Below are 26,013 nucleotides of genomic sequence, written 5' to 3' on the forward strand. Positions count from 1 at the left end.
ATGGACGCTGAAATTAGCAAACCGATTATCAAAACTGGCTGAATATTTACGATCAGTGGTACCACTGACTGAATCAGGCATTGGAAGAAAAATAACCGGAGGACGTGGGTGGGAACTCCCGTTGTGAACCGTGATTCAATGTAGACCTTTGATGAGATTTTAGTTCGGGCTGAAGATTTTGCCGTTAACTGAAGATTCGTTCACGTTACGGGGCATAAAGGGGATTTCGAAACGAAATGGCCGCTAGGTTTGACGTAGTGGAGTCAAAAACTTTTAGACATGCAAAAAATGTGGCTGATAGGTTCGGACAGATGAGGTTGGGAGTCAATACAGTTTTAATCTTGAACCCATTAATTAGTTATTAATGGATATTTTGAAGTTCACTTTAATTATCAAATTCCTTTAAAACTAACGCAGCCAATTAACCCACGGTTTAACTTGTATTCAAAAATCAAGCCATTGCCAACACTTTTTCTCCGCCAGCTTTGATCCAAATTGAGATCAGGGCTGCTCACTTCCGCCATTTCCGGTGATGGCTATTTTTCCTTTGGCTGTCTTCCTTCGGCTGTTTTGCTTTCCCAGATAGTTATATTGCGTTTCTAGCACAATTTGTGTAAAATTCTTGCACAATTTGGAGTTAGAAACAATTGGACTCGCACACGGACTCGGTCAGTTGTTTGTTAAGATGACGGGAAGGCCAATTGTGCACCTGGAATTGGGTGTTTTGGACTACTATTAACTTCTGAACACCCATCGTTGTAGGGAGTGATTTTCTATTATGGACGCTGAAATTAGCAAACCGATTATCAAAACTGGCTGAATATTTACGATCAGTGGTACCACTGACTGAATCAGGCATTGGAAGAAAAATAACCGGAGGATGTGGGTGGGAACTCCCGTTGTGAAACGTGATTCAATGTAGACCTTTGATGAGATTTTAGTTCGGGCTGAAGATTTTGCCGTTAACTGAAGATTCGTTCACGTTACGGGGCATAAAGGGGATTTCGAAACGAAATGGCCGCTAGGTTTGACGTAGTGGAGTCAAAAACTTTTAGACATGCAAAAAATGTGGCTGATAGGTTTGGACAGATGAGGTTGGGAGTCAATACAGTTTTAATCTTGAACCCATTAATTAGTTATTAATGGATATTTTGAAGTTCACTTTAATTATCAAATTCCTTTAAAACTAACGCAGCCAATTAACCCACGGTTTAACTTGTATTCAAAAATCAAGCCATTGCCAACACTTTTTCTCCGCCAGCTTTGATCCAAATTGAGATCAGGGCTGCTCACTTCCGCCATTTCCGGTGATGGCTATTTTTCCTTTGGCTGTCTTCCTTCGGCTGTTTTGCTTTCCCAGATAGTTATATTGCGTTTCTAGCACAATTTGTGTAAAATTCTTGCACAATTTGGAGTTAGAAACAATTGGACTCGCACACGGACTCGGTCAGTTGTTTGTTAAGATGACGGGAAGGCCAATTGTGCACCTGGAATTTGGTTTTTTGGACTACTATTAACTTCTGAACACCCATCGTTGTAGGGAGTGATTCTTGTTCGTTTTAGGGAGTGATTTTCTATTATGGACGCTGAAATTAGCAAACCGATTATCAAAACTGGCTGAATATTTACGATCAGTGGTACCACTGACTGAATCAGGCATTGGAAGAAAAATAACCGGAGGATGTGGGTGGGAACTCCCGTTGTGAACCGTGATTCAATGTAGACCTTTGATGAGATTTTAGTTCGGGCTGAAGATTTTGCCGTTAACTGAAGATTCGTTCACGTTACGGGGCATAAAGGGGATTTCGAAACGAAATGGCCGCTAGGTTTGACGTAGTGGAGTCAAAAACTTTTAGACATGCAAAAAATGTGGCTGATAGGTTCGGACAGATGAGGTTGGGAGTCAATACACAGTTTTAATCTTGAACCCATTAATTAGTTATTAATGGATATTTTGAAGGATAAGCTGATGGTTGCTCCGATTTATAAATCTTGATTGTCCACCTGGTGTTGTGTGTAGTTGTTTTGAGCACGATGAAAAGCTATTTAAATATACCTAATAATAAAGGTAGTAAATGCAAATTTCGGTTTATTTTCCCTTCGGTTAATATTAAGGTCGCAGAATATTGCAGTAGTTATTAGGTTCTGATTATTAGAGTGAAGTTTCGAGTCATCTAGCGTCGAGCTTCCTTGCCATCAGAGCGTGGCTTGAGCAATATAAGTTTTGTGCCTTACCGCCACTTTTGAGTTTGTTATTGCAAAACTATTAGTGAGGAGAGTTGTTTTAGATTTATAAGTTTCTACAAGGACAAATGTCATGCAAAAACCAAAGCCATAGGAAAATGTTTTTGTTCAATAGAGGAAGGTTTTTTGGCTTTTCAAATTTGGTGCGCTGTGTATTGTCTTTGGGCATGGATCCTTTGCTCAGATTTAATTTAAAAGCTATTTTCTAATTGTGTTCCTTATTGGACCTTTGGTTACTTTTTTGTCGATGTTCAATGTGAAAATGTGTAGTGATGTGTGTGATGGTTCATATTATCTGCTTAAAAACAAAATTCGTCATATCTATTTTGTTTATATTAAGTTTCATTTTTCTTTCACTTGCCACTCGCACGGTTAGGTAACTCATGATAACTTGGAACATGACATGACTTACTGTCTGAATCGGTGTAGGCGAGAGAAGGGGGATCAGAATAAGAATAGATCTCAATTTCAGGGAGGCGACGAAATTTTCGGACTTCGAAAATCACTTGTTTCCTCTTCATTATTCGTATACTGCTTAGTCCAATTAAGAGTCACAACGCAAGCAAAGGTTCTGAAAGTTAGTGTGGTACTGAGGTCAGAAGTCATGATTCACATCTGAAATATGACAAAGATTTTGCTAAATAAATCGTGAACTATAATTGATCCTATTGAAGCTCATTTGCAAGTTCAGCCTTTTTCGAACGTTCGCTTTCGATTTAATTTTATGGGACCGACTACAGAATTGTGCATTTTCTTTTATAGACACCAAATCAATTCTAATCAAATGGTTCTAAATGGTTCTTCAAATGGTTCTAAAAAATCAAATTCTAAGCAAATTGAGAGTAAAAAGTTATGTCTTTTCAAAATGACTTACAGAATGAGGCACGTTAAGTGAGCTGGTCTAAATTTGACAAAATATGTGTGCTGGTAGTGAAATGATCTTTGACGATGGACAATAAAAGTACGCTTTTGCATTTTTCAAACCAGGCCTCCTGGCTGTCAATTTCATCACAGCTTTTGTTCTCTCCTTGTTGTAGCTTGATGGATTCTTGTATGGTCCTGCTCATGTATTGCTTGTTTAGAGCTATCTCTTATTAGTGCGAACGAGGGGAGGTGGGGGGGTATTATCTACCGAGTGCATACAGCGTTGTTGATTGTTTTTATTTCCCCTAATCCTCCCCTCGTACGTCCTTTGTTGCGTGCTCCAACACGCAATCATTAGAGCTCTTATCAATAAAATGAGATATAGTTCACAGTATGGACTCCTAAAGCACTTTCGACGTAAAGGAACTCTAATAAAATGTGTAACTTGACTAGAATTCAGTCAAATCTTTAGCTAAGCTAATTTTGATATTTCTTAGCTGGTTGACCAAAAGGTACCCAACTCCCCGTTTTTATCGGTTGTTTTTGCACGAGTTGATTCTGGTTCCATATAAGGAACTAGAAACATGACGATTGAATGCAATAGTTGACCCGGTAATTGTGACAAAGGAGGTGTTTTTGTTGACGTTGCTGGTTCCAGTGGCTACTGTTGGAATCCTCAAATATTGTACCGGATTCTATGTCGACATCGCTTCTCGGCCTTTTGGCTAAGATCATGCAAATTATCCTACAATTATCCTCCCGGATGCCAACTATGCCCAAGCGGTTGTGGACAACATCACCAAAACCGCCTCTTCCCTCCATATGACCTTTAACATCAAAAAATGCGGGGTCATGAATGTAAACCACGATGTTTTCATGAACATGGAACCGATCCCCGCCACGCCAAACTACAAGTACCTCGGCGCCTGGGCTAACAACGAAAAGCTTGTGGGCTTGAACGATGCCTTCAATTTAGTAAAAGCCGACTGCGATCTGATCCTAAACAGCGACTTGACCCCAATGCAAAAGTTGCACGCAGTCAGGACGCACGTTCTGCCAAAGCTCTATCATTTAATTCAAAACACGTCTCCCCTACAATCTCATCTGAAGAAGATTAATGCATATATGAGGAAAGTGGTCAAAATAATCTGCTTCCTACCTGAAAAGGCAACTTCAAGCTATTGCCACCTTAGCAGGATACATGGGGGGCCAGGAATACCTGACGTCGTTTGGCTGCGGCGCACGAATATAATTACGTCCCTTATCGCCTGCATGAATCAGGAACCAGAATTCACAGAAATAGCACGGGAGATTCTGGGAGTCGAGAACCTCCATGCAATTGTTGATAAAATAAACTCCGGTGAACGAGCTGGCTTGCACCCTGTCCTGAAAGAAGTTTCTTCGGCTTTAAAAGCGTTTAGCAGTGAAAATGAGGCGGAATACCAACTCAAAGCAAATGACAGAAACCATCTAATCCTGACGAAAGATGGAAAGTTCATACCCTTCTACTCCACTCACTTGAAAGCTGTGTCCAACATGTTACCTCTCCGTCAGCTTTTAAAATGCAAGAACCAAGGACGGTTCTTTGAAACATTGCAACACTCACCTGCGGCAACAAGATCAATCTACAATTTCCATACAAAGATGTGCGATTGGCGTTTTGCTCACAAAGCAAGACTAAATCTAAGCCCCTTGAAAGGTTCAATAACGTGGACAGATCAAATAAATAAAAACTGCAGACGTTGCCAACTAGGCGACGAAACCCTGAACCACGTGTTGAATTCATGTCCAGCCCAAAAGAAAGAAATTGTAGGACGACACAATAAAGTACGCGACCACATTGAAAAGTGGATACCTGACCATGTCACCTTTTTTTCGGAACAGCGTTTTGGCGACTGCCAACCCGATTTCGTCATCGAAACGGACACTCAATACATTATTGCAGATGTGAAGATCTCAAATGAAAACCCATCCTTATGGAATCGAATTCATAGCAATAATGCAACCAAATACGAAAAATTAAAAAACTACTTTGCCAACCGAGGAAAGCCAACAAGTGTTGAGACACTTCAGTTTGGATGCTTGGGATCGGCCTCGATGTCGTGCGCTAAAACCTTGAAAAAGATCATGCAAAGTCAACGGAAAACAAACGCCACACTTCGAGCAATCTCAAATATACTTGTCCACCAGGCACGTAATCAAACTGTTACCCACCTTACCGGGAAGCACCAAAATGAGTGAAAAACTCCGAAAGTTTAACAATTTCCGCTGAACTCCTTATCCTTTACTTTTGTACTAAACTTATTTCCCTTTTGTTTTGTTCTTTTTCTCTTGACTCAAATATCATCGGATGATTTTGTGCTATTCAAATCTGTAAACAATAATTATCTGTATTATTCTGTGATATTAATTCAATATTCTATCTGTTCTTGTCAGCTTAATATCTGGCATGTCGGGCATTGCCTGGCACCAATATTAAACTGCTTTTTGATCCTCGGATCCGACAAAGAAGCTTGCTTCAGTCGGTCCACGGATCGTCCCGGTCCTACACTACCGCCGGGTACGGTCCATCAAAATAAAGAAATATTGGAGTCTCAGCTTTGAAGCATGCTGGATTAACGCTACCAGAATAGAATCATGATGTTTGTTGCGTTCCAGAAGCTTTGCCGAGTCTGTTGAGGTACTGTTTCCTTATTGTTCGTTTCCTCAGCTTCATCTATTTAATGGTCCTCTGCCCCCATTAATTTCAAATTGAGATTTTCTCCTCTGAATTTGAGGATTGACATTTATCTATTGCCAATTCCATTATGTTCATCTACACAATTTCCGAGTGCATGAAGATCATATTGAGCGTGCCAGAAGATCTTTCCTACTGCTAACATCTTGAAATCGTTGGCAAAAATTAATAGACGGGGCAAAAGCAGAACATTGGACAGGTCATTTGTGAAGATGAATAACAAAAAAGACCTATTAAGGATCCATATGCAAGCCCGCTTGTGATTTTTAGTACATTAGCTTCTTTTCTCAACACGTGTAGACTGCTTTTGGTTATGTATATATGTTTAGAAGTCTGTCCCTTTTTCGTGAATGGGGGTAACAGTTTTGATTTTCCAACTGTCTGGAATTTTCTGGAGCCTCTTGTTTTTTTTTCGGAACAATGTACTATATTCGTAATATTTCGACTAGTATGTCGGTCGAAGCCCGGGTATTCCATTTGGGCCTTGAGGTTTTTGGACTGCTAATGACTGAATTATACTTCGTATTTTTTGGTTTCCGTATACCGAAGTTTGTGCTCACCGGAGTATGAAAGTCTATTTTGCTAAAATTAATTTTTGGTGAGAAAACGAAGTGAAAGAACTGATTTAACATATTGGATTGTTGATACAGAACTTTACGTTGTTTCTCTCCATGATATAAGACATTTGGAAGGTTGGAAGGCTAGAATACCTATTTAGGCTTTTAGTTGTTTGAAAATTATATCGGTATCCTTTGTGTTCATGAGTGTTTTGGTATCCCTTGATTTCAATCCTCACTCGAAGTGTCTCATTGCTAAATACACTGAAATCTTTATTCCTTTTGAGGACTCGAGTCGTGACTAAGAAAGTAAGCCCAATTGTTTTCTTCAAACATGTTTCAAATGACGTAGTTTTTTCTCACAACAGAGAGCAATTAACATTTTTATGGAGCTGTACGCGAATTCCGATAGTCATAAGATTAAACACTGGTTTCTTCTTACAAATCTGATTACGTAATTATCGGATTTGATATATGGTGTTCGTTTGTGTTGAGATTAGACAAAACTTTGATAAAGTTGCCGCCCACAGTCGACTTTTTCAACGATTGTTATTTATTTTATGATGAGCTAAGAGAGAGGAAATTTTTTCGAATTGTAGAAAATCTTTTTATATACGCATTTCTTTAAACTCATTTATTTTTTAGTTATTTGTTGCAGCTTTGGCTCTAAAAGAAACTACAGAGAAGCAAATTCGATTCGAGTTTTTTTCGTGGTCAAGGGATCTGCTAGGCCAGCAGCGCGAGTTTTTAAACAGGTCAACTGAGCTGGAATAGGGAATTTTTGGAACTAATTTTGTGACTTCAAAATTGGTCGATAAACACCACAGTTTTTACTACACTCCAGTTCTCAAAATTTATTGTTCATTTCGGCTGTTTTGTTCCTCTACGTGCGTCATTTAGATACTTATGATAATAAGTTATCATTAACAGATCTTTGGATCATAGCTTCTCGGCTTTTTGGCTAAGAGCATGACCTAACTTGAGGGCCTTCTGCGTTTTGAGAAGTTTTTTTGCTTTGAACATGTGTTTTCAGGTTGCTGTGTTAAATTACTCCCGTTGATTAGCGGTTTGGATTCTGATTTGGTTTCCCCTCGTTTTAATTCGTTTATAAACAAATGAAATGCGCGCGTATTTGCATTTGCCTCAACAAATATGCTGAGCGCTTGTATTACCCTGCAGTAGTTGGTTTTTAATAAACTCTGAAGTAATTTGCCCTTTGTAGTTTTGACATTATCATCGATAGGTCTCTTAGGTTCTTAATAGAATGCAAGCTGATTGAATTAATGTTTTCGGTTTAAAGCTTTTTATTTCTTTGACTGTGAAACTAACTGTTTCCAAGAAAGTTTGGCGATTTTTTTTAGTTTTGTCTAGAAATGTTGATTTTGTTGTCTGATCTCTTAGTCTCATTAATTTCACGTGTCATCAGTTGCTAAGGATGTCTAAATCAATCAATTTAATCGTTTCAGGACATAGATTTTGCTTTCTCTCAATTGAATGCTGTTCGTTTTCAAAAAATTTTAGTGAGTATTTGAGTTTTTGCATGTATTTGTCATACTTATTGTTGTCTTATCACTTATTCTGTATGATGACGAGTCTTTTCGGTTGCTAATGAAGAATAAATCACTTATTCTGAATAATGACAATTCTCTTTGGCTGCTAATGAAGATCTTTATTTCTTTGAAAAATTCTTTCAGTGCATAGCTAATGATTTTGCTGACTTTTATACTACTATTGTTTAAAAACTATACGCCAATTCCTTATTTTTGGAAAATCTGTTGTTTTTTCGTTGTCTTAATTTTATTCTCATTTATGACAAGTTTGATTGGTTACTAATGAGGAAAGTGCATCTAATAGGGTGCTTTTGTCCATAGGAATTGATTTTTTGATTTTGACACTTCCCTTGAAACATTGAAGTTAATGTTTTAATCTTACTTTGTTTTTCCTGGGGTCCTGCCGCTCACTCTCTAAAAAAGAAACAGTTATTGGCCTTGTAGTGCGGCGTCATTGACTGAGATACCGTTTGTTTTCGAATTGTTTAAATGAATTTGTGTATCTTCATTTGTAGTTCTATTGTCCCTTTTTCAGCCGTGGAAAAAGAACTGGTAAAAGGTATTTTACGGCTTTGAAATTTTTTTTGCTACGCTGTGGTTTTAGATTCTGGAATGCAGTTATGTGTTTATTTTACTTTGAATCCTGATTTTCAAAAATTTTCTAACTTCTAATTGCCTTAAACCTGGTAAGAGCAAATTAGCTCTCTGCATGATCAGCGCACTAAGAGGCAACAGATACGTTATACCGCAGTATTATAAAGTGTGCTCTACGCTCCTGCTTTTAACGGTTGACTTTTTTAAATCGAACTGTGACAATGATTTTTGGCTTCCTTTAACATCGTCACAGTCGTTAGGCTAACTTGACGTTTGGCTGAAATTTCCAGGAAAAACATAAAATTGCAACTTATTAAATCGTCCTCATAATATGTTCTATATAAAGTGTCCTTTTGTTGCCAGATTACATTCTTTTGCACAGATTTGGTGGGTTTTCTTAAAAAGTCTGAAGTCTGCTCTCTGGACTTAAGTTGCTTTATGTCAGAGTTACTTTAAACAGTAAATAAAAGTTTTTAATGTGAGCAAAGGCTGTAAGTTTTTTAACCACGGCTCTGTTTAAAATGGCAGTACCAGTATTTTTTGGTTGGTTGAATACAATTCATGATCACTAACGCATTTTCTGCCGAGTGAGAGAAAATGATCCAGAAATTTGTTACGTTGCTTAGAATTCAAATAATGGCTTGACCTATGAGCAGTTTTTACCTATAAAGTGTTCTGTGGAAAGTTGAGTACATGGTCCCATGCACCAGAAAATCTTCTTTATCCTGAAAATCGCTTCGTTGACTTAGGATTCAAAGAGCTACAGGAATACCAACAAGGTGATCAAAAGCTGATGAGCTTATGGCCAATTGCATTGGCAAATGTCAACTAGCATTTTCTTACATCCATCTTTGCATCAGCTGGTTGATTTCATTACCGTGATCGGCGATTTTTTTCAGAATGCCTTAAATACTGAGATTGTAAAGTTCTTTCTGTAATGTATGCAATTATTATAATGTTAGGAAGAGGGTCACCAGTGGTTATCTTCACTGAAATTTGAAAGACTCCTCAAGCTATTCAGTAAGATTATCGCGACAATTAGGTTAATGAATAGATCAATTTAACTTAAAGCAATCTCAAATGAATGCATCAGCAACGTATATTTTTTTTCTTTCATTCGTCAAAATCTGCAGAAATAGGCCTAAAACTTACACTTCAAAGTTCTGATAAAAACGCTACTTTACTGAAATTAAGTTAGATTGAGTTATGCCTTTTGTTTGCATGTCTGGTTTTGATCATTTATGGTTGATTTTTGGATGTTTTTAACCGTTTACCATGTTCTTTTTCAGATAATGTAAATATCTGATTTAATTTTCTCTTTCCGTTCATCTTGCATGAATTGCGTTGCGTGCGTCCGCTTCTAGTGAAGAAATAAAATAAACATGATCTAATCAATGGCTGCCTACTTCAACTCTTCAGCTAATCGCAGGTCAACTGCTTCCCTATCCTCATCCTCCTCAACTGGTGGGTCTGGGACTTCACCAATCGCAACTTCGGCTATGTCCATTCCCCACAGTCCCTCAGCTCCTCCAACTGTCAGCTTCTCAAGTATTCTTTTGGCTGAAAACGAAGAAGATGATGAACTGTCCACTAGGCTGATCACTTCAGCAGCAGGTCAGTAAAAATTAACGAGCTATGGAAGTCTGGAAAAAGAAGTCTTTCAGGAAGTCAATAGGAGTAAGACGTTTAGGCGTTTTCAAGGGGCGCGAAACGGTGTTGAGAGGAGCCCAGATCGGCGACATGATTGGTTTTTTGCCATCGAAATGGAGGTCATAAGGTAGTCGATAAGTAACAAAAGAACAGCTGTTATAATCACCGAATTTTTCTCAACTTTTTGCAATTTCCCGCCAAATCGCTACCAAGTTTTGCAACAAGTGATTAGTTGGATTCATTGTTTGAAGGAAGGAGCCAGTTAACCACACTAAAAGATAATTCGAAATATTCAGAGGCCCCACCATTTTTTTGATAATTTTTCACTCTTTTCCCAAAACTTCAACATTTAAACTATTGCAAAACCTGTAACAATTTTGTTTTGGTTGAGACAGGGTCCCAGTTTCCAGAGCTTTTAAGGCAAAAGTTGCTCGAACTACAAAAATAATTTATCGTACACAAATCGTTCAGTGGCGCGTTCTGGGTATATATAGCTTTGTTTGTATCTGGCCTCTAAGTTTCCGCTGTGATTTTTAAGTGCTCTAGAACAAAAGTTTTAGCAACTAAATTAGTCCTATATTCTTTTAATGCTATTTGTGACCGATTTTTCATCTGATGCTCTTAACTTTTGTCTTGAAAAATGCAGGATAAACAGGTAAAGCCGGAGGACATTAAGTGGCTGAACACCTCTCTTAGAGCTCCACTAGTCTAAGTGTAGAATTCATCGAAGCTGCTGCTTAGAATACATAAAATCGTAGTGTAAAAGGCAGTTTTTGACCGGCTTGGACCCCCTGACTCTGTCCTCATTTTACCAGCTGTTGTCGGCCTTTGCCACATATTGCTTAAATTTCTTTCCTTGAAGTTTTCTCATTCAGTTGATTATGAAAAGTGAATGTTTTTATAGTGCATCTTTTAATAGCTGAACAGCGATGGCTGGGGCCTTCTCTATTATTTGCTTTCTCTTGGTTTTCTACAATTCAATGAATTGTATTGGGGCGCTGTATTTTTTGATCTGTTCACACATTTTCATGATTTTTGAAGTCAAATTGGAGTAGTGATTTTGGTCACGCCGAAACAGGAAGTGGAGCGAAAATGCGAGTGATTTTTTGCGACGTGATTTTTTTGCTCGAATTTTAAAGTAGAGCGAAAAATTTGTGTTTGAATAAAAATTCATTTTCTCGATTGTGATTTTTTGTTCGGATGCGGCAATTTCACTTCAATTTTATCCGTTTTTTTGGATTTTTGCATCACATTTTTTTCTTAATGGTGTTTTCAATCCAATTGCTGTCCAATCATGGTCTAGACTTGAGTTTACTCAATGAAAATTCCTTGAATTGTTTCAGGACTTGTCCTGCTATGTTCATTTCGTTGTCAAGATTTTTGTTACGAGTATATGACATCACAATCACTTCTAATCTGCTTTTTGTTCAGTCGTTCATGCAATTTCAACTGCGTGCGTGACGTAGTTTTTCACTCTTTTTGGAGAGTTGGAGAGAGAGTTTTTCTGTTCATTTGCGTGATTCAGTTTTTGGTCACGCGTGACTTACCTCGCTCTCAAAAATGACTTCCTGACTCTGTAACTGACTTTTCTTTACTTTAATCCAAAGATATGAGGACAAGTGAGTGCGTGCCACTCTAATTGAAAGTTTTTTGGAGAGTAGCTAATAGAAGCAGCAATAACTTATACGATTTCGTAATCGAAATATAACATTTCAGTATTTAACAAAAAATATAAAAAATTTCTCTTTGGTCTGTTTCTGTTGCTATCTTTTTGAGACTGCAGCTCTGTAAAGCTATTGCGGCTTTTTTTCTGGTAATCTGCCAGCTATATTGTTTTTTTTAGGTAGTGGATCGATTTCTTCTGAACCCGATGATCTTTCGCACAGCCAGACGTCAGTAGACGCAACACCGAAGGCCAGTATTGTCAGATCTTCTCAAAAGCGCAACGAGTTGAGGTAACAATTATTGTATCGATTTTGAGATATTGAACAGTAGAGTAATAGTTCTCTAGAATCCGATGCTGTCAAGAATACTAAGTTTTGAGATCCTTGGAATTTACTCTGGTCGATTGATAATTACTGATGTAAAAATTACCGATTGTAAATTGTCATATTCAACCAAGAGAAGGCGTGGAAGCTATTTCAGATATGGCATTATGCTTTTTAATATACTCATGAAAGTGATTTTGAGTTCGTTAATGCTGTCTCAAAGTTCGAGAGTCCAATAATCTATCCCATATCGGGCTCTAAGATTACGTATTTTCAGTTTAAGCACATTAGACCACTAATTACACAATGATTTCATTTTATGGCCTGCTGACCTCGTTTCGGTCCATTAGTTACTTGATACGTCAAAATTAACGTAAGTATACCATAACGGGGTTAAAATTTTCCCGGGCAGGGGCTATAATGGGAAAGACCCAAATTTTTTTTGCGTTTAGAAGTCGCCGTTCATTGTCTTGCGAAGTCCAGCAATTAGATCTTTCCCAGAGTAACGACGGAAATTTGGCCGTCAATTCTCGCAATCAACAGGCGAGGAGACACTCGTTTTCACCTGTGCAAAGTGGAGATGAACAGATCATGCCTACAACTGCTGCCATGAGTGAAACGGGGCCTACGTCACGTGAAAAGGTAAATAGAGAATTGTTGGTCCGTTTAAGGAGGAACAATTTGGTAGAACTTGCGTCTTTTTTGAAGATCTTTTCGAAATCAAGTAATAAATTCTCTGGGTATAAAGTTCTGAAGACAGCATAACATTTTGTAAGGTATATATTTTCCTCAATCTCGTCGAATCCTGGTTTAAATAATCAACGGTAATGAGTTAAATAAGTTAATGGTTGGGATTTGGGGCTGAACTTGCTATGTGTAAACTGTTATAACTGGAACGTCTCATCTGTAAGATTAAATGAAGTTTTATGAGCCTATTAAGCTCGAAAAAAATGACAAAAAATTGAGACAAAATATAGTTGGACGAAGTCAGGTCTGTTGCATTAAAAGCAGCAAATAACGTGAAGATATAAGCAAACTTAGTTCTTCTTAAATTTGTCTTTTTTTGCATATATCCTCTATATTGGTGTAATGGATCATTGGCATTTCGACAGGTGCTGAATTTTGTCATCATATCAATTGGGGTGTCTCTCTTGCTCTGCTCGCTGCCATTGCCCTCTGTCATCAATGGATTCCTCCTCGGGATCTTCATCTCCTGTTACCTGTGCTATTTCCTGGTCGTCACCCTGACCTACCCAATGGTGATCAGTGCAGCCTCCTCTGCTAGTGGTGGAACTGCTGCCGTGAACAAAGCCATAGTACCGCCATCTGTCGCCAGGCTAGATCACAAGGAAGACGCTATTCTCAAACATGAGGTGAGAAAATGAGTCTAGGAGGCATTTTGAGAACTTAAAGGTTAATTGCCGCTGTTTATTCGGCTTACCGCAGTGACTTGCGAACTGTTATCGTGTAAGATGTTGCAAATTTCTTACAAAATGTCTTATCAGCACTTATAAGATTATGCATCGCCTAACTTAGACTTAGTAAGACTTCGTATAAGTTCTTGTACAATAAAAAATTTTAGTTAGGTCATACACTAAAATTCAAATTTGTCAGATCTGACACGGTAAAAATTCGACCTCATAAATCTTACACGGTACAACTCTGCCCTACAGACTAATTTTCATCGTGAAAGATCTGATAATAAAAATTTAATTATAATTTAACTCGTTTTGAAGATATGCTGATACAAACAAATTATCAATATTTATAAAGTCATTCAAGACTACACCGGGCGGAAGGCCTGCTGGCCAATATTTCAAATTCACAGAGACAACTAATCAACAGACAAAATGAACAGAAGAAAAAGTTTTAATGAAAATGAACAAATCTCCCTATTGGAATTAACAAATGTCAAAAATGTGAAACGCAGTCCGACAGCCCCAAGACTATGGGAAATACCCTCGCTGCGCATGAGGATGATTAGTCTATGTACAGTTCTTAAATGATCAGAATGACTTTCGAATGCTAAGTAATAGCCCTACAACAGCAGTTACTTTCACATCTTCAGTACCAAAGGGCATCACGCCCAATCAAGGAACTCTCCAAGACTGCAGCATCAAGTTGAAAAAGCAAAATAGGAGGCAAAATTCAACACAGATTATCAGATTTATTTAAATATATTATTAGCCAGTCAGGGAAAAGTTATGTTACGAAATTAACTAGGTGTGCCAACAGATTAAATCAAAATCCAATTGGGTGCCAAAGTTCAATTCATAAGTTAAATATTACTTAGCAGCTGTGCATAAGTTAGTTGAAAATTTTGTTTTCTAACTCAGGCAAATTTTAGGACGACAGTTTTAAATTCTTTGAAGGCTGTGTGGAGGCTAATTCAACCCGCCATTAGTGTATCAAAGAACTTTTCTGGGGCAAGGTAACAAGGAATGCTTATTCTGTTTGGCAACTGTACTGAAGTGTGCTACACTCAGTAACACTATTTGATAATCAAAGTGCGATTCTGAGAATTTACGTTATAGTGCGTGAAGCACAAACTTGATTTGGACAAAGTCCATTTTAACGTGTGAACAAATTACTAAGTAGTTTTGAATAAACTACTATTTTAAGATCACTAACTCAAACTAAAACTACCATGACGTGATATTATCACGCCACACAGATAACACCAAGTTAACCTTGGTAACTCTGTCGACACTGTTATCTTTATCCAATAGGATACTAGATAACCACGTGTCCGCAAGTAGAAAAGGAGCTTGCACGCTCAACCATCAACACTTTTTGGTCCCTGATAACTTCTGATTTAAAATCATACTCCCGTATTGCTCCCTTGCTCAACCTCAACTTACTTGAGATATTTTTTAACTTAGATTATTTCGTGACTTGTTCTTAACTGAGAACTTTCTAAGTCATAACATATTAACTTAGCACAATTTTGGAAATCAGGTAAGTTTAACTAAACTTCTCTAAGTTATAATTTAACATCTCTTAAACTCTATCTAAGTTACAAGTCAACTTAGAATAATTCAACCTGTGCTATCTAGTGCTATCTCAGTCTTAATAACTTTAACTATTCTATCCCTTCATGCTCGGTTCATATTTGATGCTGTTTAACATAACTTATTAATTCATATTTGCATTTAACTTTCTTTAACACTTAACTATATACCAAGAGTAGAACTAGGGGTTGAACTCTCAAGTTATACATGTGGTCCCGCGATTAACCCCGTCGCTTAAGTATTTAATGTACCGACCAGCAGTATAAATGGTGGTCCCAGAGAGGCTACTTCAGTTTAACTTGTTCAATTAATACAGAGAGGCTACTTCAGTTTAACTTGTTCAATTAATACAGAGAGGCTACTTCAGTTTAACTTGTTCAATTAATACAGAGAGGCTACTTCAGTTTAACTTGTTCAATTAATACAGAGAGACTACTTTGATTTAACTTGTTCATTTAATACAGAAAAGGCAATCTCAATTTAACTTGTTCATTTAAACTATCAGAGAAGCCTGCCTAAATTTATTTTGTTCACTTATTATAGAGAAGCCATTAAATTAACTTGTGTAATTTAACTATTCAAAGGGCTTCTCACTTAAATTTTTATTTGAATTAGAATTAAACTTTCTTTAACACTTAACTATATACCAAGAGTAGAACTAGGGGTTGAACTCTCAAGTTATACATGTGGTCCCGCGATTTACCCCGTCGTTTAAGTATTTAATGTACGGACCAGCAGTATAAATGGTGGTCCCAGAGAGGCTACTTCAGTTTAACTTGTTCAATTAATACAGAGAGGCTACTTCAGTTTAACTTGTTCAATTAATACAGAGAGGCTACTTCAGTTTAACTTGTTCAATTAATTCAGAGAGGCTACTTCAGTTTAACTTGTTCAATTAATACAGAGAGACTGCTTTAATTTAACTTGTTCATTTAATACAGAAAAGGCAATCTCAATTTAACTTGTTCATTTAAACTATCAGAGAAGCCTGCCTAAATTTAACTTGTTCACTTATTATAGAGAAGCCATTAAATTAACTTGTGTAATTTAACTATTCAAAGGGCTTCTCACTTAAATTCTTATTTGAATTAGAATTAAACTATTCCTCTGTCCTAAATAGTTTTAATACAATAACTTCAGTCCTTTAAACAATGACCAGTCCTGGTGGTAGTACTCCTCCACCTGCCGTTACGCCCCCACCTGAAACTCCCATAACACATCCAAATCTTTCACTTGTATCTTTTTCAGGCAATGATCCTAATCAGGATGCCACTTCTTTTTGGAACTGTAGAAAACAAAATACTCTTTTCACTAGGAACTAGGCCTACAGCACCCGCTGCACAAACTAGCTATGATAAAAGGCAACAATCCTTATTCGGCTCACTTTTAACTGATACAGCACTAGAATGGTTTGAAAGTGAAGTCACAGATGCTACAGATTGGAATACTTTAAAAGATGAATTTATAAAAAGAGTCACAGACGGTAGAGACCAATTTAGATTTAGACTTGAGGTTGAGAACACATTCAGGCAGGAAGGAGAATTAATAAAGAACTATCTACATAGAATAAAGAGTGGAGTTGATAGATGTTGGCCAGAAAAGATACCAACAAGTATTGAAGATGATGACAATATAAGAAGGGAGAAAGAAAGACAACGAAGTCAGAAATACATAGATTTTGCTATAAGAGGACTAAGACCACAAGGTTTAAAACGCAAAGCGCACGAGATACTTATTGAGAATCCTTCAATAACTTGGACACAGTTTGTTGATCACTTAGTCGTAAAGGACTTAACATTTTCTGTAACAACAGAACCTAATGGAGCTACAGGACTAGATAAACTTAAAACACTAGAGAGCAAAATTAATGATTTAACCAGTCTTTTCAAAAGCAACGAAGTAAACGCTATAGATACTTCTAGGCCAAGAGACCCTAATATAAAAGGCAGTCCTAACAGTACTAGATTTTGTGATTATTGCAGAAGCAATGGTCATTCCATCTCTAGATGCACAAAGAAACATAGATGATAGTGTTAACAAATTGAGAAAGGAACTAGTTGAACCAAGAAGGCCAAATATAACATTCTCTAATGATTATAGAAAGAATAACCGAGGCAATACAAGATTCAATGTTCCTAGAAACCAAGGCTATCAACCAAGAGGTGGCTACTCAAACTATAATCCTAGGTTCAACAAGCCTAACTATCAGCAACAAAATACATCATTTAGCAGTTATGGCAATAGATTCACTCAACCATACGAACAAACCTTCCCAAAAACACATATAGAAATAATGAACCAAATCTTGAACAACAATCACCATCACAACAGCAACAGCCACAAGGTGCTAGCTTCTATACACCAAGTAGAAATAACAATCTACAACAAAGACAATCAAAACCTAACAATATTCAGCAACAACCAAATCAAATAAGTTTCGTTGAAGGTGACGATGACTACGTAAATGCTATAACAGACTTCTTTCCTTTAAACTTTTGAAGTCTCCGAACGCTACTAAAGAAAGTAGTACTAAGTCAAGAATTTACCTCAACTTATATCACTTTGCCACCGGAAATAATAGTGGTTTAGAAGTAGAGTTCATGATTGACCCAGGATCAGCTTGAACTATCATCAATCATCCTACATACCTTGCACTAGTAAACCTTGGACAAAATTTGCATCTACAAAATACTAATTGCGATTCAAAAACATATACTGGTTCATCAATCAGAATGCTTGGCTACACAACTATCCAATCTAGTTTCGAAACTGACGGAAAATATACAGTCTCTCATAAAGTGTTTGTCACTTAGGAACAGAGACAGAACATAATAGATATTGATTTCTGCCATTTGTTTCTAAAAGCACTTCACTTTGATATAGCCGCAGTAGAATTAAAAACTGAAAGGAATTTAATTTTCTACGGCTCACTCAACAATGAGAAAGATTATCCGTACATAACTAAAATGACTGCTTTAAACATAAATCAACCGATCTTTCTGCAACAGAAAAGTACCCAACTGTACAAGCAAAAGCACCCCAGTCAAACCTTATTTACACCAGGAACATATTTCATGCCCCATATTAATGTTGCAAAAACTGACCTAGTCTTTGTGAACACACTTTGTCCACAACCTGAAGAATTTCTACCCATGTTCATGGAGAATCAAACGAATCACCCAATACAAATAAATAGAGGAGTAATAGGTTATGCTATGTGTGATATAAACGACAAACCTATACAAAGATACAATATCAGATACTGTACCGAATTTACAAGTACAATACTAAACGAAAGTGAGGATATATTACAGTTGCTTACATAACAGTTGCTTCATACTGAACACAGTAGTAAACAATTTACAAGAAGGACAGCAAATTCAAACTAATTCTTGCATTAGATATGTAGATTTTCGTACCCAATCTATATTTGACTCTAATATGCCTATAGCGCACACGATATCCTCAGATGCAGAAATGAGAGAAGGTTTTGCTAACACAATCTCCAGAAGAATACCCTTATTAAAGGACTACTGTAAAAGTAGAAACTGTGATATAGGTCACATAATAAGTTTCAGAGCAGATAATAACTTAGTATATAATCTCATCACTAAGGCTAATCATTATGAAAAGCCAACAATTGATACAATCAAAATAACGCTACTTGCTATGAGAGATCATGCACTAGGACTAAATTTACGCTGTATAGCGATGCCAAAAATAGCTTGTGGTTTAGACGGAATGGATTGGAGAGAGATATCTTCTCTAATTGAACAAACATTTAAGAATTCAGGAATAACTATCTATGTGTATACAAGCAAAGATGATATTGATAAACTACAAAAAGTAGAAACCAATACACTAGATCGGGAAGAGGCGCTCGAAATTATTGAGAGTGAGTTATTAGAAAAATGCAAAGAAGATGAGAGAGAACTAGCCACAGACTTCTCTACCGAAGCCAAAGAGTTATGTAGATCTAAACTCAACGACCAGTTTCCTAAGTTTAGAGATAAACTACAAAGCAACCCAATCATAACTAAAGCAGTTAGTGACTTTGTAATTAAGCAAAATAGAAATACAGTTCAAGACATAGAGCATCTAGAAAGGTTCTTAGATAATTTTGATTTCACGCAAAGTGATTTGACTGATGATGAATTGTTTGAGTTGATAGAAATAATACTTCAGGATAATGATGTCTATTCACATCATAAGTATGATATTGGCAGAACTAAGCATAAGTTTCATTTACCCCTAAAGAAAGACGCAACCTTTAAAAAGCAACGACCAAGCAAAATACCCATTCATCTCAGAGATAAATTAGAAAAACTTATGGATGAATTAATTCAAGCAGGAATAATCAGAGAGCTCAATGAAAACGATGATATGAATAGTTGGTTTGTCAATCCCGTTATCATATTACCTAAGAAGGATTATGTAAAACTAGTCATTGATGCTAGATACCTAAACTCTATAACTGAGACAAGTAATTCTAGTTGGCCACTCGAACCACTAAACGTTCTAATGACAAGAATAACCGGAACTATATTTACAAGTAGTGATTTATCATCAGCTTATAATCAAGTACCACTAACTGAAGATACACAGAAGGTTACAAGTTTTATTGTAGGAGGCAGACAATACACCTATCAAGTAGGATTTTATGGTCTTAAGCCATTACCCAGTTTCTTTAGCAAACTAATGCGTTATGCATTTGGACCTCTTATAAAGCGTAAACAAGCCATAACATACATAGACGATACTTTATTACAAGCTAAAGATAAGCGAGAAATGTTCACAATAGTAAAAGAGTATCACTCTTTGCTTCGAAAGGCAAACCTTAAAGCAGCACCCGATAAAACAATGTTTTTCTTTCGCAAAGTAAGATTTCTAGGGCATGTTATATCTAAAGACGGACTATCGCCTATTGCTTCGCGCATAGATGATATTAGAAACCTAAAAACGCCAGAATCAAAAAACAGAGTTTTAGTAATGATGGGTTTCTATCACACCTATATTTTGAACTTTCACAAAACCTCTATATGACTTAACTAAAGATTCAACATTATTCAAGTGGTTACCAGAACACGAAAAGGTATTCACAGACCTTAAACAAAGATTCTGTCACGACATTTCTAACGCATTCCCTTCTAATGACTATCCCTTTCATGTACATGCTGATTCATCTAATTTAGGAACAGGTTGTGTTCTTATACAAGATTTTCCTGATAGAAAACGTATGATATCAGCAAACTCGAGAGTATTTGATAAAGCTGAACAAAAGATGTCCCCTCAACATAGAGAACTATGCGGAATAATATCTGCATTACAAACATATGAATTTTATGTTATTGGATCCCCTTTTCCAATTTACCTATATTGTGATCACAGGCCAATTCTATTTCTTTGGTCACGGCGAGGACAAATGTCACATCGTTTCTTTAAGTATCAAGTTGTAATAACTAAGTTCCAAAACTTGCAAATTATATACACTGAAGGCAAAAACTTAGCGTTCCCTGATATTCTTAGCCGAAACGTTTCTTTAGCAGATGCTAAACTTTATCAACTAGAACTCAAAGTAATACCTAAAGATATAAAGTTTCATATTAACGTAAAAGAAGTTAACTATTCTGTATTGCATCAAGACGATAAGGACGCAACAGCTAACGACTGTTATCCACTTATTGCTCAAGTCAAAGTCGAAAGAAAAAAACTTATTAATATAAATGATGAAGGTGACTTTAGCGTAGATGATGCACCAGACTACATAAATGAACACTGTAATGCTATACACAGTTTCTCTGATTGTTTTCGTTACGGCCCACAAATAAATCAAATAATGAAATTAACTTCAGAACTAACTAGCGAGTATGATAATCACTACTATTCCGAGATAGAAGAAATAGCTGAAATAAGCGATGATCGAGAAGGTTACGATGATCAAGACTGGTTAGACTTAGTAGAAGGTAATATTGAAAACTCACTTATTGAACAATTAGAATCTGCTAAAGCCGACTATATTAGACGGAAAAAATTTAAGAAACTTATTGAACCAGAAGCTTTTCAAAACATCTCAGAAAAAGATGTCCACACAGATACATTAGATTTAATAGCTAAAGTTACAGATTTTGCAAAAACGCTAATCTTGACTCTGATAATGTTCTTGAAGAACAAGTAAACGACTCCGTGATAGATAAAGTTAGAGATTGGTTAAAAGTAGGCAAAGCTCCAGAAAAGCACTACATTATTAAACAATCTAAAGCACTACAAACTTATAGAAATAATTTCAACTTGTTGTTTCTAGAGAGTCAATATGATTTACTCTGTTATTCCGAATCTTGTGAAGACGGCTTGTTTGACGTTGGGATATGTGCACCACTTTCACTATTTCTAAAAATATTCGAAGTCGCACATACGCATGAACTTAGTGGTCATAGAGCAGAAAGCACAACTTACAATAGAGTTAAGCGATATTTCTATTGGCCCGGTATGGTTAAATGGATTGAAATGTTAATGTTAGATTGCTTAAGTTGCCAAACAAATAAGTCAGCACGCAAAGACTTGAACCATTGGGACAATTGGAAGCTATACCCCTACATACACTTCATATTGATCATAAAGGTCCTTAACGACCACTTAGTAAAGGAAATAGATTTTGTCTTGTAATAGTAGACGCTTTCTCTAGATTTATACAAGTATACCCTAGCAAGAATGCTGAAGCTCTCGAAACAGTAAATCAACTAGAGAATTTTATAACTACATTTGGTATACCGCAACAAATAGTACATGATAACGGCTATGCCTTTATTAGTAATGATTTCGTTCACTACACAAACGAAATGGGAATTACACTATGCCCCCGAACTGCATATTCACCGTGGACTAACGGCAAAGTAGAAGTACAAAATAAACATTTCACTAATTACCTAAGACATTTTATTAGTAAAAGTGGATCTAATTGGTCCGAGTACACTAGTAAATTTGCATTTTCGCACAATACTGCAGTAAACTACAGTACAGGATATACCACTTATGAAATACTATTCGGAACAAAACCGCAAATACCCCTATCACTAAAGTTAGGACTACTACGAGATAATCAAAAGAAATGCACATCAGAGTATTGTAGTAATCTACCGCCACACTCACATAGTGAAGGAACTTGTAATAACAAAAAGATAGAGAAATTGTCACAAAACAGATTATCTAACGAAATGTTAAAACGTGAAAATACATTTAGAACTATATACTCGAATACCTACACTAAATGTAGACAAACTACGAATAAAGCACACAAGTATAGAAATATATTTAAACTCGGAAAGCCTATACCTGAAGGTAGAAAAGTACTATTAGAAAATCACTCTAAAGGACTACTTAAGTCTAAAAAGCTACAAGAGCTACGCTCAGGCCCTTACACTGTGCAACGAATGCTAACTAATACTACATATGAAATACAGCATGATAAAACAAATGAAAAGAAAACAGTGCATAGAAATCATATAGTACCTTATTACCCGAAAGAAGAGAAAATACAACAAGTAGTCGAGAACTATGTAGTCCCAGACGACACGGATGATTATTATACTCAATATAATAAGCATAATATATCCAAATCTAATGCTTATAGAGGCGCACAACATATTGCTATTTCACAGTGGCCTTTAGTAGAAACACAATATACTGTTAATCCTAGTTTAACGTTGAGGCTACCCCAACAAAAGATTCAGGCTTAGAATCGCTACAAAAACGAGCAGATAATACTACGCATATACAAGGCACAAGCTCTTCTAACTTTCTACCCCCACGCATTTCAACCCCCTACCCTATACAAAATATATATTCACCTATTAGCCCACAGCAAGAAAATTTTTCTACCCCACCTGATAATACTAGTAAGTTTAAAGCTACACGCAAATTATTCCCCCAAGCATCGCATAATAGCCCCACATCATCACCTCATAATTCTACACCTACAGCTTCACCTAATGTTTCTAATTTACCAGACGCAAATGAAGTATTGAGCAGACCTCAGCGTAATAGAAAAGCACCTACATTCTTTGGTGAACCTATTCCCTCTGACTTGCTACGTAAACTCAAAAAGAAATAGAGACACAAAATTTCTTTTAAATAATAACTTTATAGTAAAAAGCACCACTACGCACAAAAATCATAAAAAAGCTAATATATGCAAAAATCAAAAGAAAAAGCTTGATTATAAACCAATAATAGACACCAAATACTACATCAATCAGTTTTCTCTCCCCTTCTCACCTACATATGAGGCTCTAAGAGACTCCTCACAGTGGCAGCCAACAACGTCTTCTCCTCAAATACCAGGCATTCCTTATAGTTGAGTTCCCTCAACATTTTGTAACACCGCTCAAGGAATCGTTTGAAGAACTAAAATTGTTGCCTCCTTAACATTCTATTTCACAATTTCTTTATGTAAAGCCTATCCCCACCGTTTTCTCTCCCTTATCATCCATTGACAACCCTAATAAAACAAGATAGTTTTATTCGGTGTAAACTTACATCTTTTCCTAAGAAAAATTCGATTAGTTCAGTGGTCCACTTTGAAACACATCTTGTTTCCCTCATTGACCACGGATTGAACCTGTTCCTCACTCGACATATTCCTAAGACTTCCTCGTCCCATAACGCAAGATGTGGATAACAAAATGCCGTGGACATGAAAAATAAAAAGCTGAGGGCATCTAAGCCGAATACCCCTGTTTTAAGGAACGCCTTATAAGTATAACGGCGCACCGTTTTCTTACGACCAATGACTGGAGTAAACTCCAATCCATCAACAGTTAGTTGATAGTTCGCAGTCTCCAACTCCTCCTTCATTTCATCATTAGGGCACGTATAGTCAAAAGGATAACAACTCATTTCTGAAGATAAATATATATAACCGGGAATAAAGAAGATACAAATTAAAGAAGGAACAAAAATTAAAAATAAACTAAAAGAAAGAAGAAAGTCTAAAAGAAAATTCAAATTAACGGCGAGGAAAGAAATAAAGTTTTGGAAATTAATAGTCAAGAGAGATCAACTGTATAGTATGAACGTTTAAAGCAAAAAGCAAATAGCCCACTCAACACAAATCCTACATAAAGTGCGCAATTAATCGCCACTGCAAGCTGTTACGCACACATAACTTCTATACATGTTCAACACTCATACGCTTTTAACATTTACGCATACCTTTTATTGCAAACTAACGCTGAAAACACATGTTACCCAAAGCAAAGCTAAGTAGAATTAAGTCCCCCATGAGCAAATACCTAATCTAAGTTAAATACCTTAAGTACAGAAATTTGTCCCTTGCAAACTAATCAAACCACAAACCACGTAAAATCGAATTTAGCCAGGAAACGCACATTTAAGCAATATACATAGTCAACAAATAGAGCTTACCTTACTAGTTTAAGGACCCATGGAATGTTTAAAATAAACATTAGAGCACTTTTGAACAATTAACCCACAGCAAAATTACAACTTCTAAACACGAGAGTTATTTCAACTTAGATTAAACAAAATTCCCCTACTAGAACAAGTAGAAATCGGTTTAATATTGTCCGTGAGCCCACTTCTATCAACAGTCAGTTGAACATGCATTTCAATCCTGCACTAACTTGAATTAATAAAGTCAGCAGAATCATAGAAATTATAGAAAAAGTTTCAAAATTTAAGTTACCCCTTTTATGAACGCCTCCAGATAAGAAACTCAAAATTTGTCCATGTATGCACAAAAACGTAACAAACAAAACGTTGCAAGCAAATTTTCTATATCAAACTTATAAGTGAAAATATCGCACTTTATACTTGATGTTCAACACTAAAGTTTGATAATTCAATTTTTCACACAAAAAAAGTCTCCGAAAATATTTAAAAATACTAGAACCCTGAGAATTACATCCAGTTGTTTTTAACATATAGTACCCTAGCCTGACACAGGGGATTTTTGAAATTCGATTCATTAGTACAATTTTTTTTAGATTTAATTTTTACTTATAAAAGGACATAAATTAGCAATTTTCAATATTAAATTCTAAGAAGTCTCCGAAAATTTCTGTTGAAGTACAAGTGTTACTTTTAGCATAACTCAACTATTGACATCTATACTATAGCCCTACATCTGCGATTTCTAAAATTCGGACCAGAAGTTCCTTTTTAAGACACATATTTTAATCGTATAGAACATATAAAAACAGCAAATCCTGAGCATTCAATTTTGCAAAATTATCGTAATGTTCTTGTCATATGACCAATTTATCACGTTGCTACATGCCACTTGTCAAGGCTAGCCATTGGCCAATCAGGTTTGAGCACACAAATTATGGTAACTTAACCCTGAGAACCACTATTTAAGAGCCTTACCCAAATTCAAAATCACTTTTCTCAGTTACCTTCTGAAATCAATTACTTCTTTCTCTCTCAAATTCAGCTTTAACTAAACCATCTCTCTCTCTCTCTCTCTCTCTCTCTCTCTCTCTTTCTCTGTCCCAAATTCCATCTTCACATTTTGCCCCTTTCAAATAATAACTCAGAAAACTTAGAAAAGTTTTCAAGCATTTCAATTTGTGAACACCAACTATTTGTCACAACACATCTCCACAACACATATACCAGGTATCTCAGTTCAATATTGATTCTCAATTCAATTCTCAGTCACTAACTATAGCAGGAGTTTATAACTCTTTAGAGACTGACAATTCAGAAAGTTTCTAAATCCCAACAAACACTACCAACACTAAACACTTTCATCACCAGTTAAACACACCACAATACACCAACACCGTAAAGACAATCAAT

General features: G+C 36.4%; 3 protein-coding genes and 1 non-coding gene across 4 annotated transcripts in view; 3 read left to right on the top strand and 1 right to left on the bottom strand.

The window, feature by feature from the left end:
• Positions 1–26,013, bottom strand: part of LOC142337872 (leucine zipper transcription factor-like protein 1) — a 458,027-nt gene that overhangs the window by 419,957 nt on the left and 12,057 nt on the right. The window lies entirely within an intron of this gene.
• LOC142338154 (uncharacterized protein T26G10.4-like) lies at positions 3,961–5,349 on the top strand. Its single transcript, XM_075387791.1, has one exon. It carries the CDS (start codon positions 3,961–3,963, stop codon positions 5,347–5,349), a length of 1,389 nt encoding a protein of 462 aa, XP_075243906.1.
• LOC142338725 (U2 spliceosomal RNA) lies at positions 5,495–5,684 on the top strand. The gene has a single exon (XR_012759008.1). It is a non-coding gene; the product is annotated as a U2 spliceosomal RNA (small nuclear RNA).
• Positions 9,797–26,013, top strand: part of LOC142337868 (testis-expressed protein 2-like) — a 70,864-nt gene continuing 54,647 nt past the window's right edge. Inside the window, exons 1-4 of the mRNA XM_075387470.1 lie at positions 9,797–10,160; positions 12,040–12,151; positions 12,637–12,826; positions 13,297–13,557. Of these exons, the coding sequence (XP_075243585.1) occupies positions 9,941–10,160; positions 12,040–12,151; positions 12,637–12,826; positions 13,297–13,557 (783 nt within the window). The 5' untranslated portion in view covers positions 9,797–9,940. The remainder of the gene's footprint in view (positions 10,161–12,039; positions 12,152–12,636; positions 12,827–13,296; positions 13,558–26,013) is intronic.

Source organism: Convolutriloba macropyga, chromosome 4, assembly GCF_964194025.1.
Source record: "Convolutriloba macropyga chromosome 4, txConMacr16.3, whole genome shotgun sequence".
Lineage (NCBI taxonomy): Eukaryota > Metazoa > Xenacoelomorpha > Acoela > Convolutidae > Convolutriloba > Convolutriloba macropyga.

What these genes read in the sequence shown, in the direction of transcription:
- LOC142338154 (XM_075387791.1), top strand. Translation starts at nt 3,961, where the DNA reads ATGAATGTAAACCACGATGTTTTCATGAACATGGAACCGATCCCCGCC.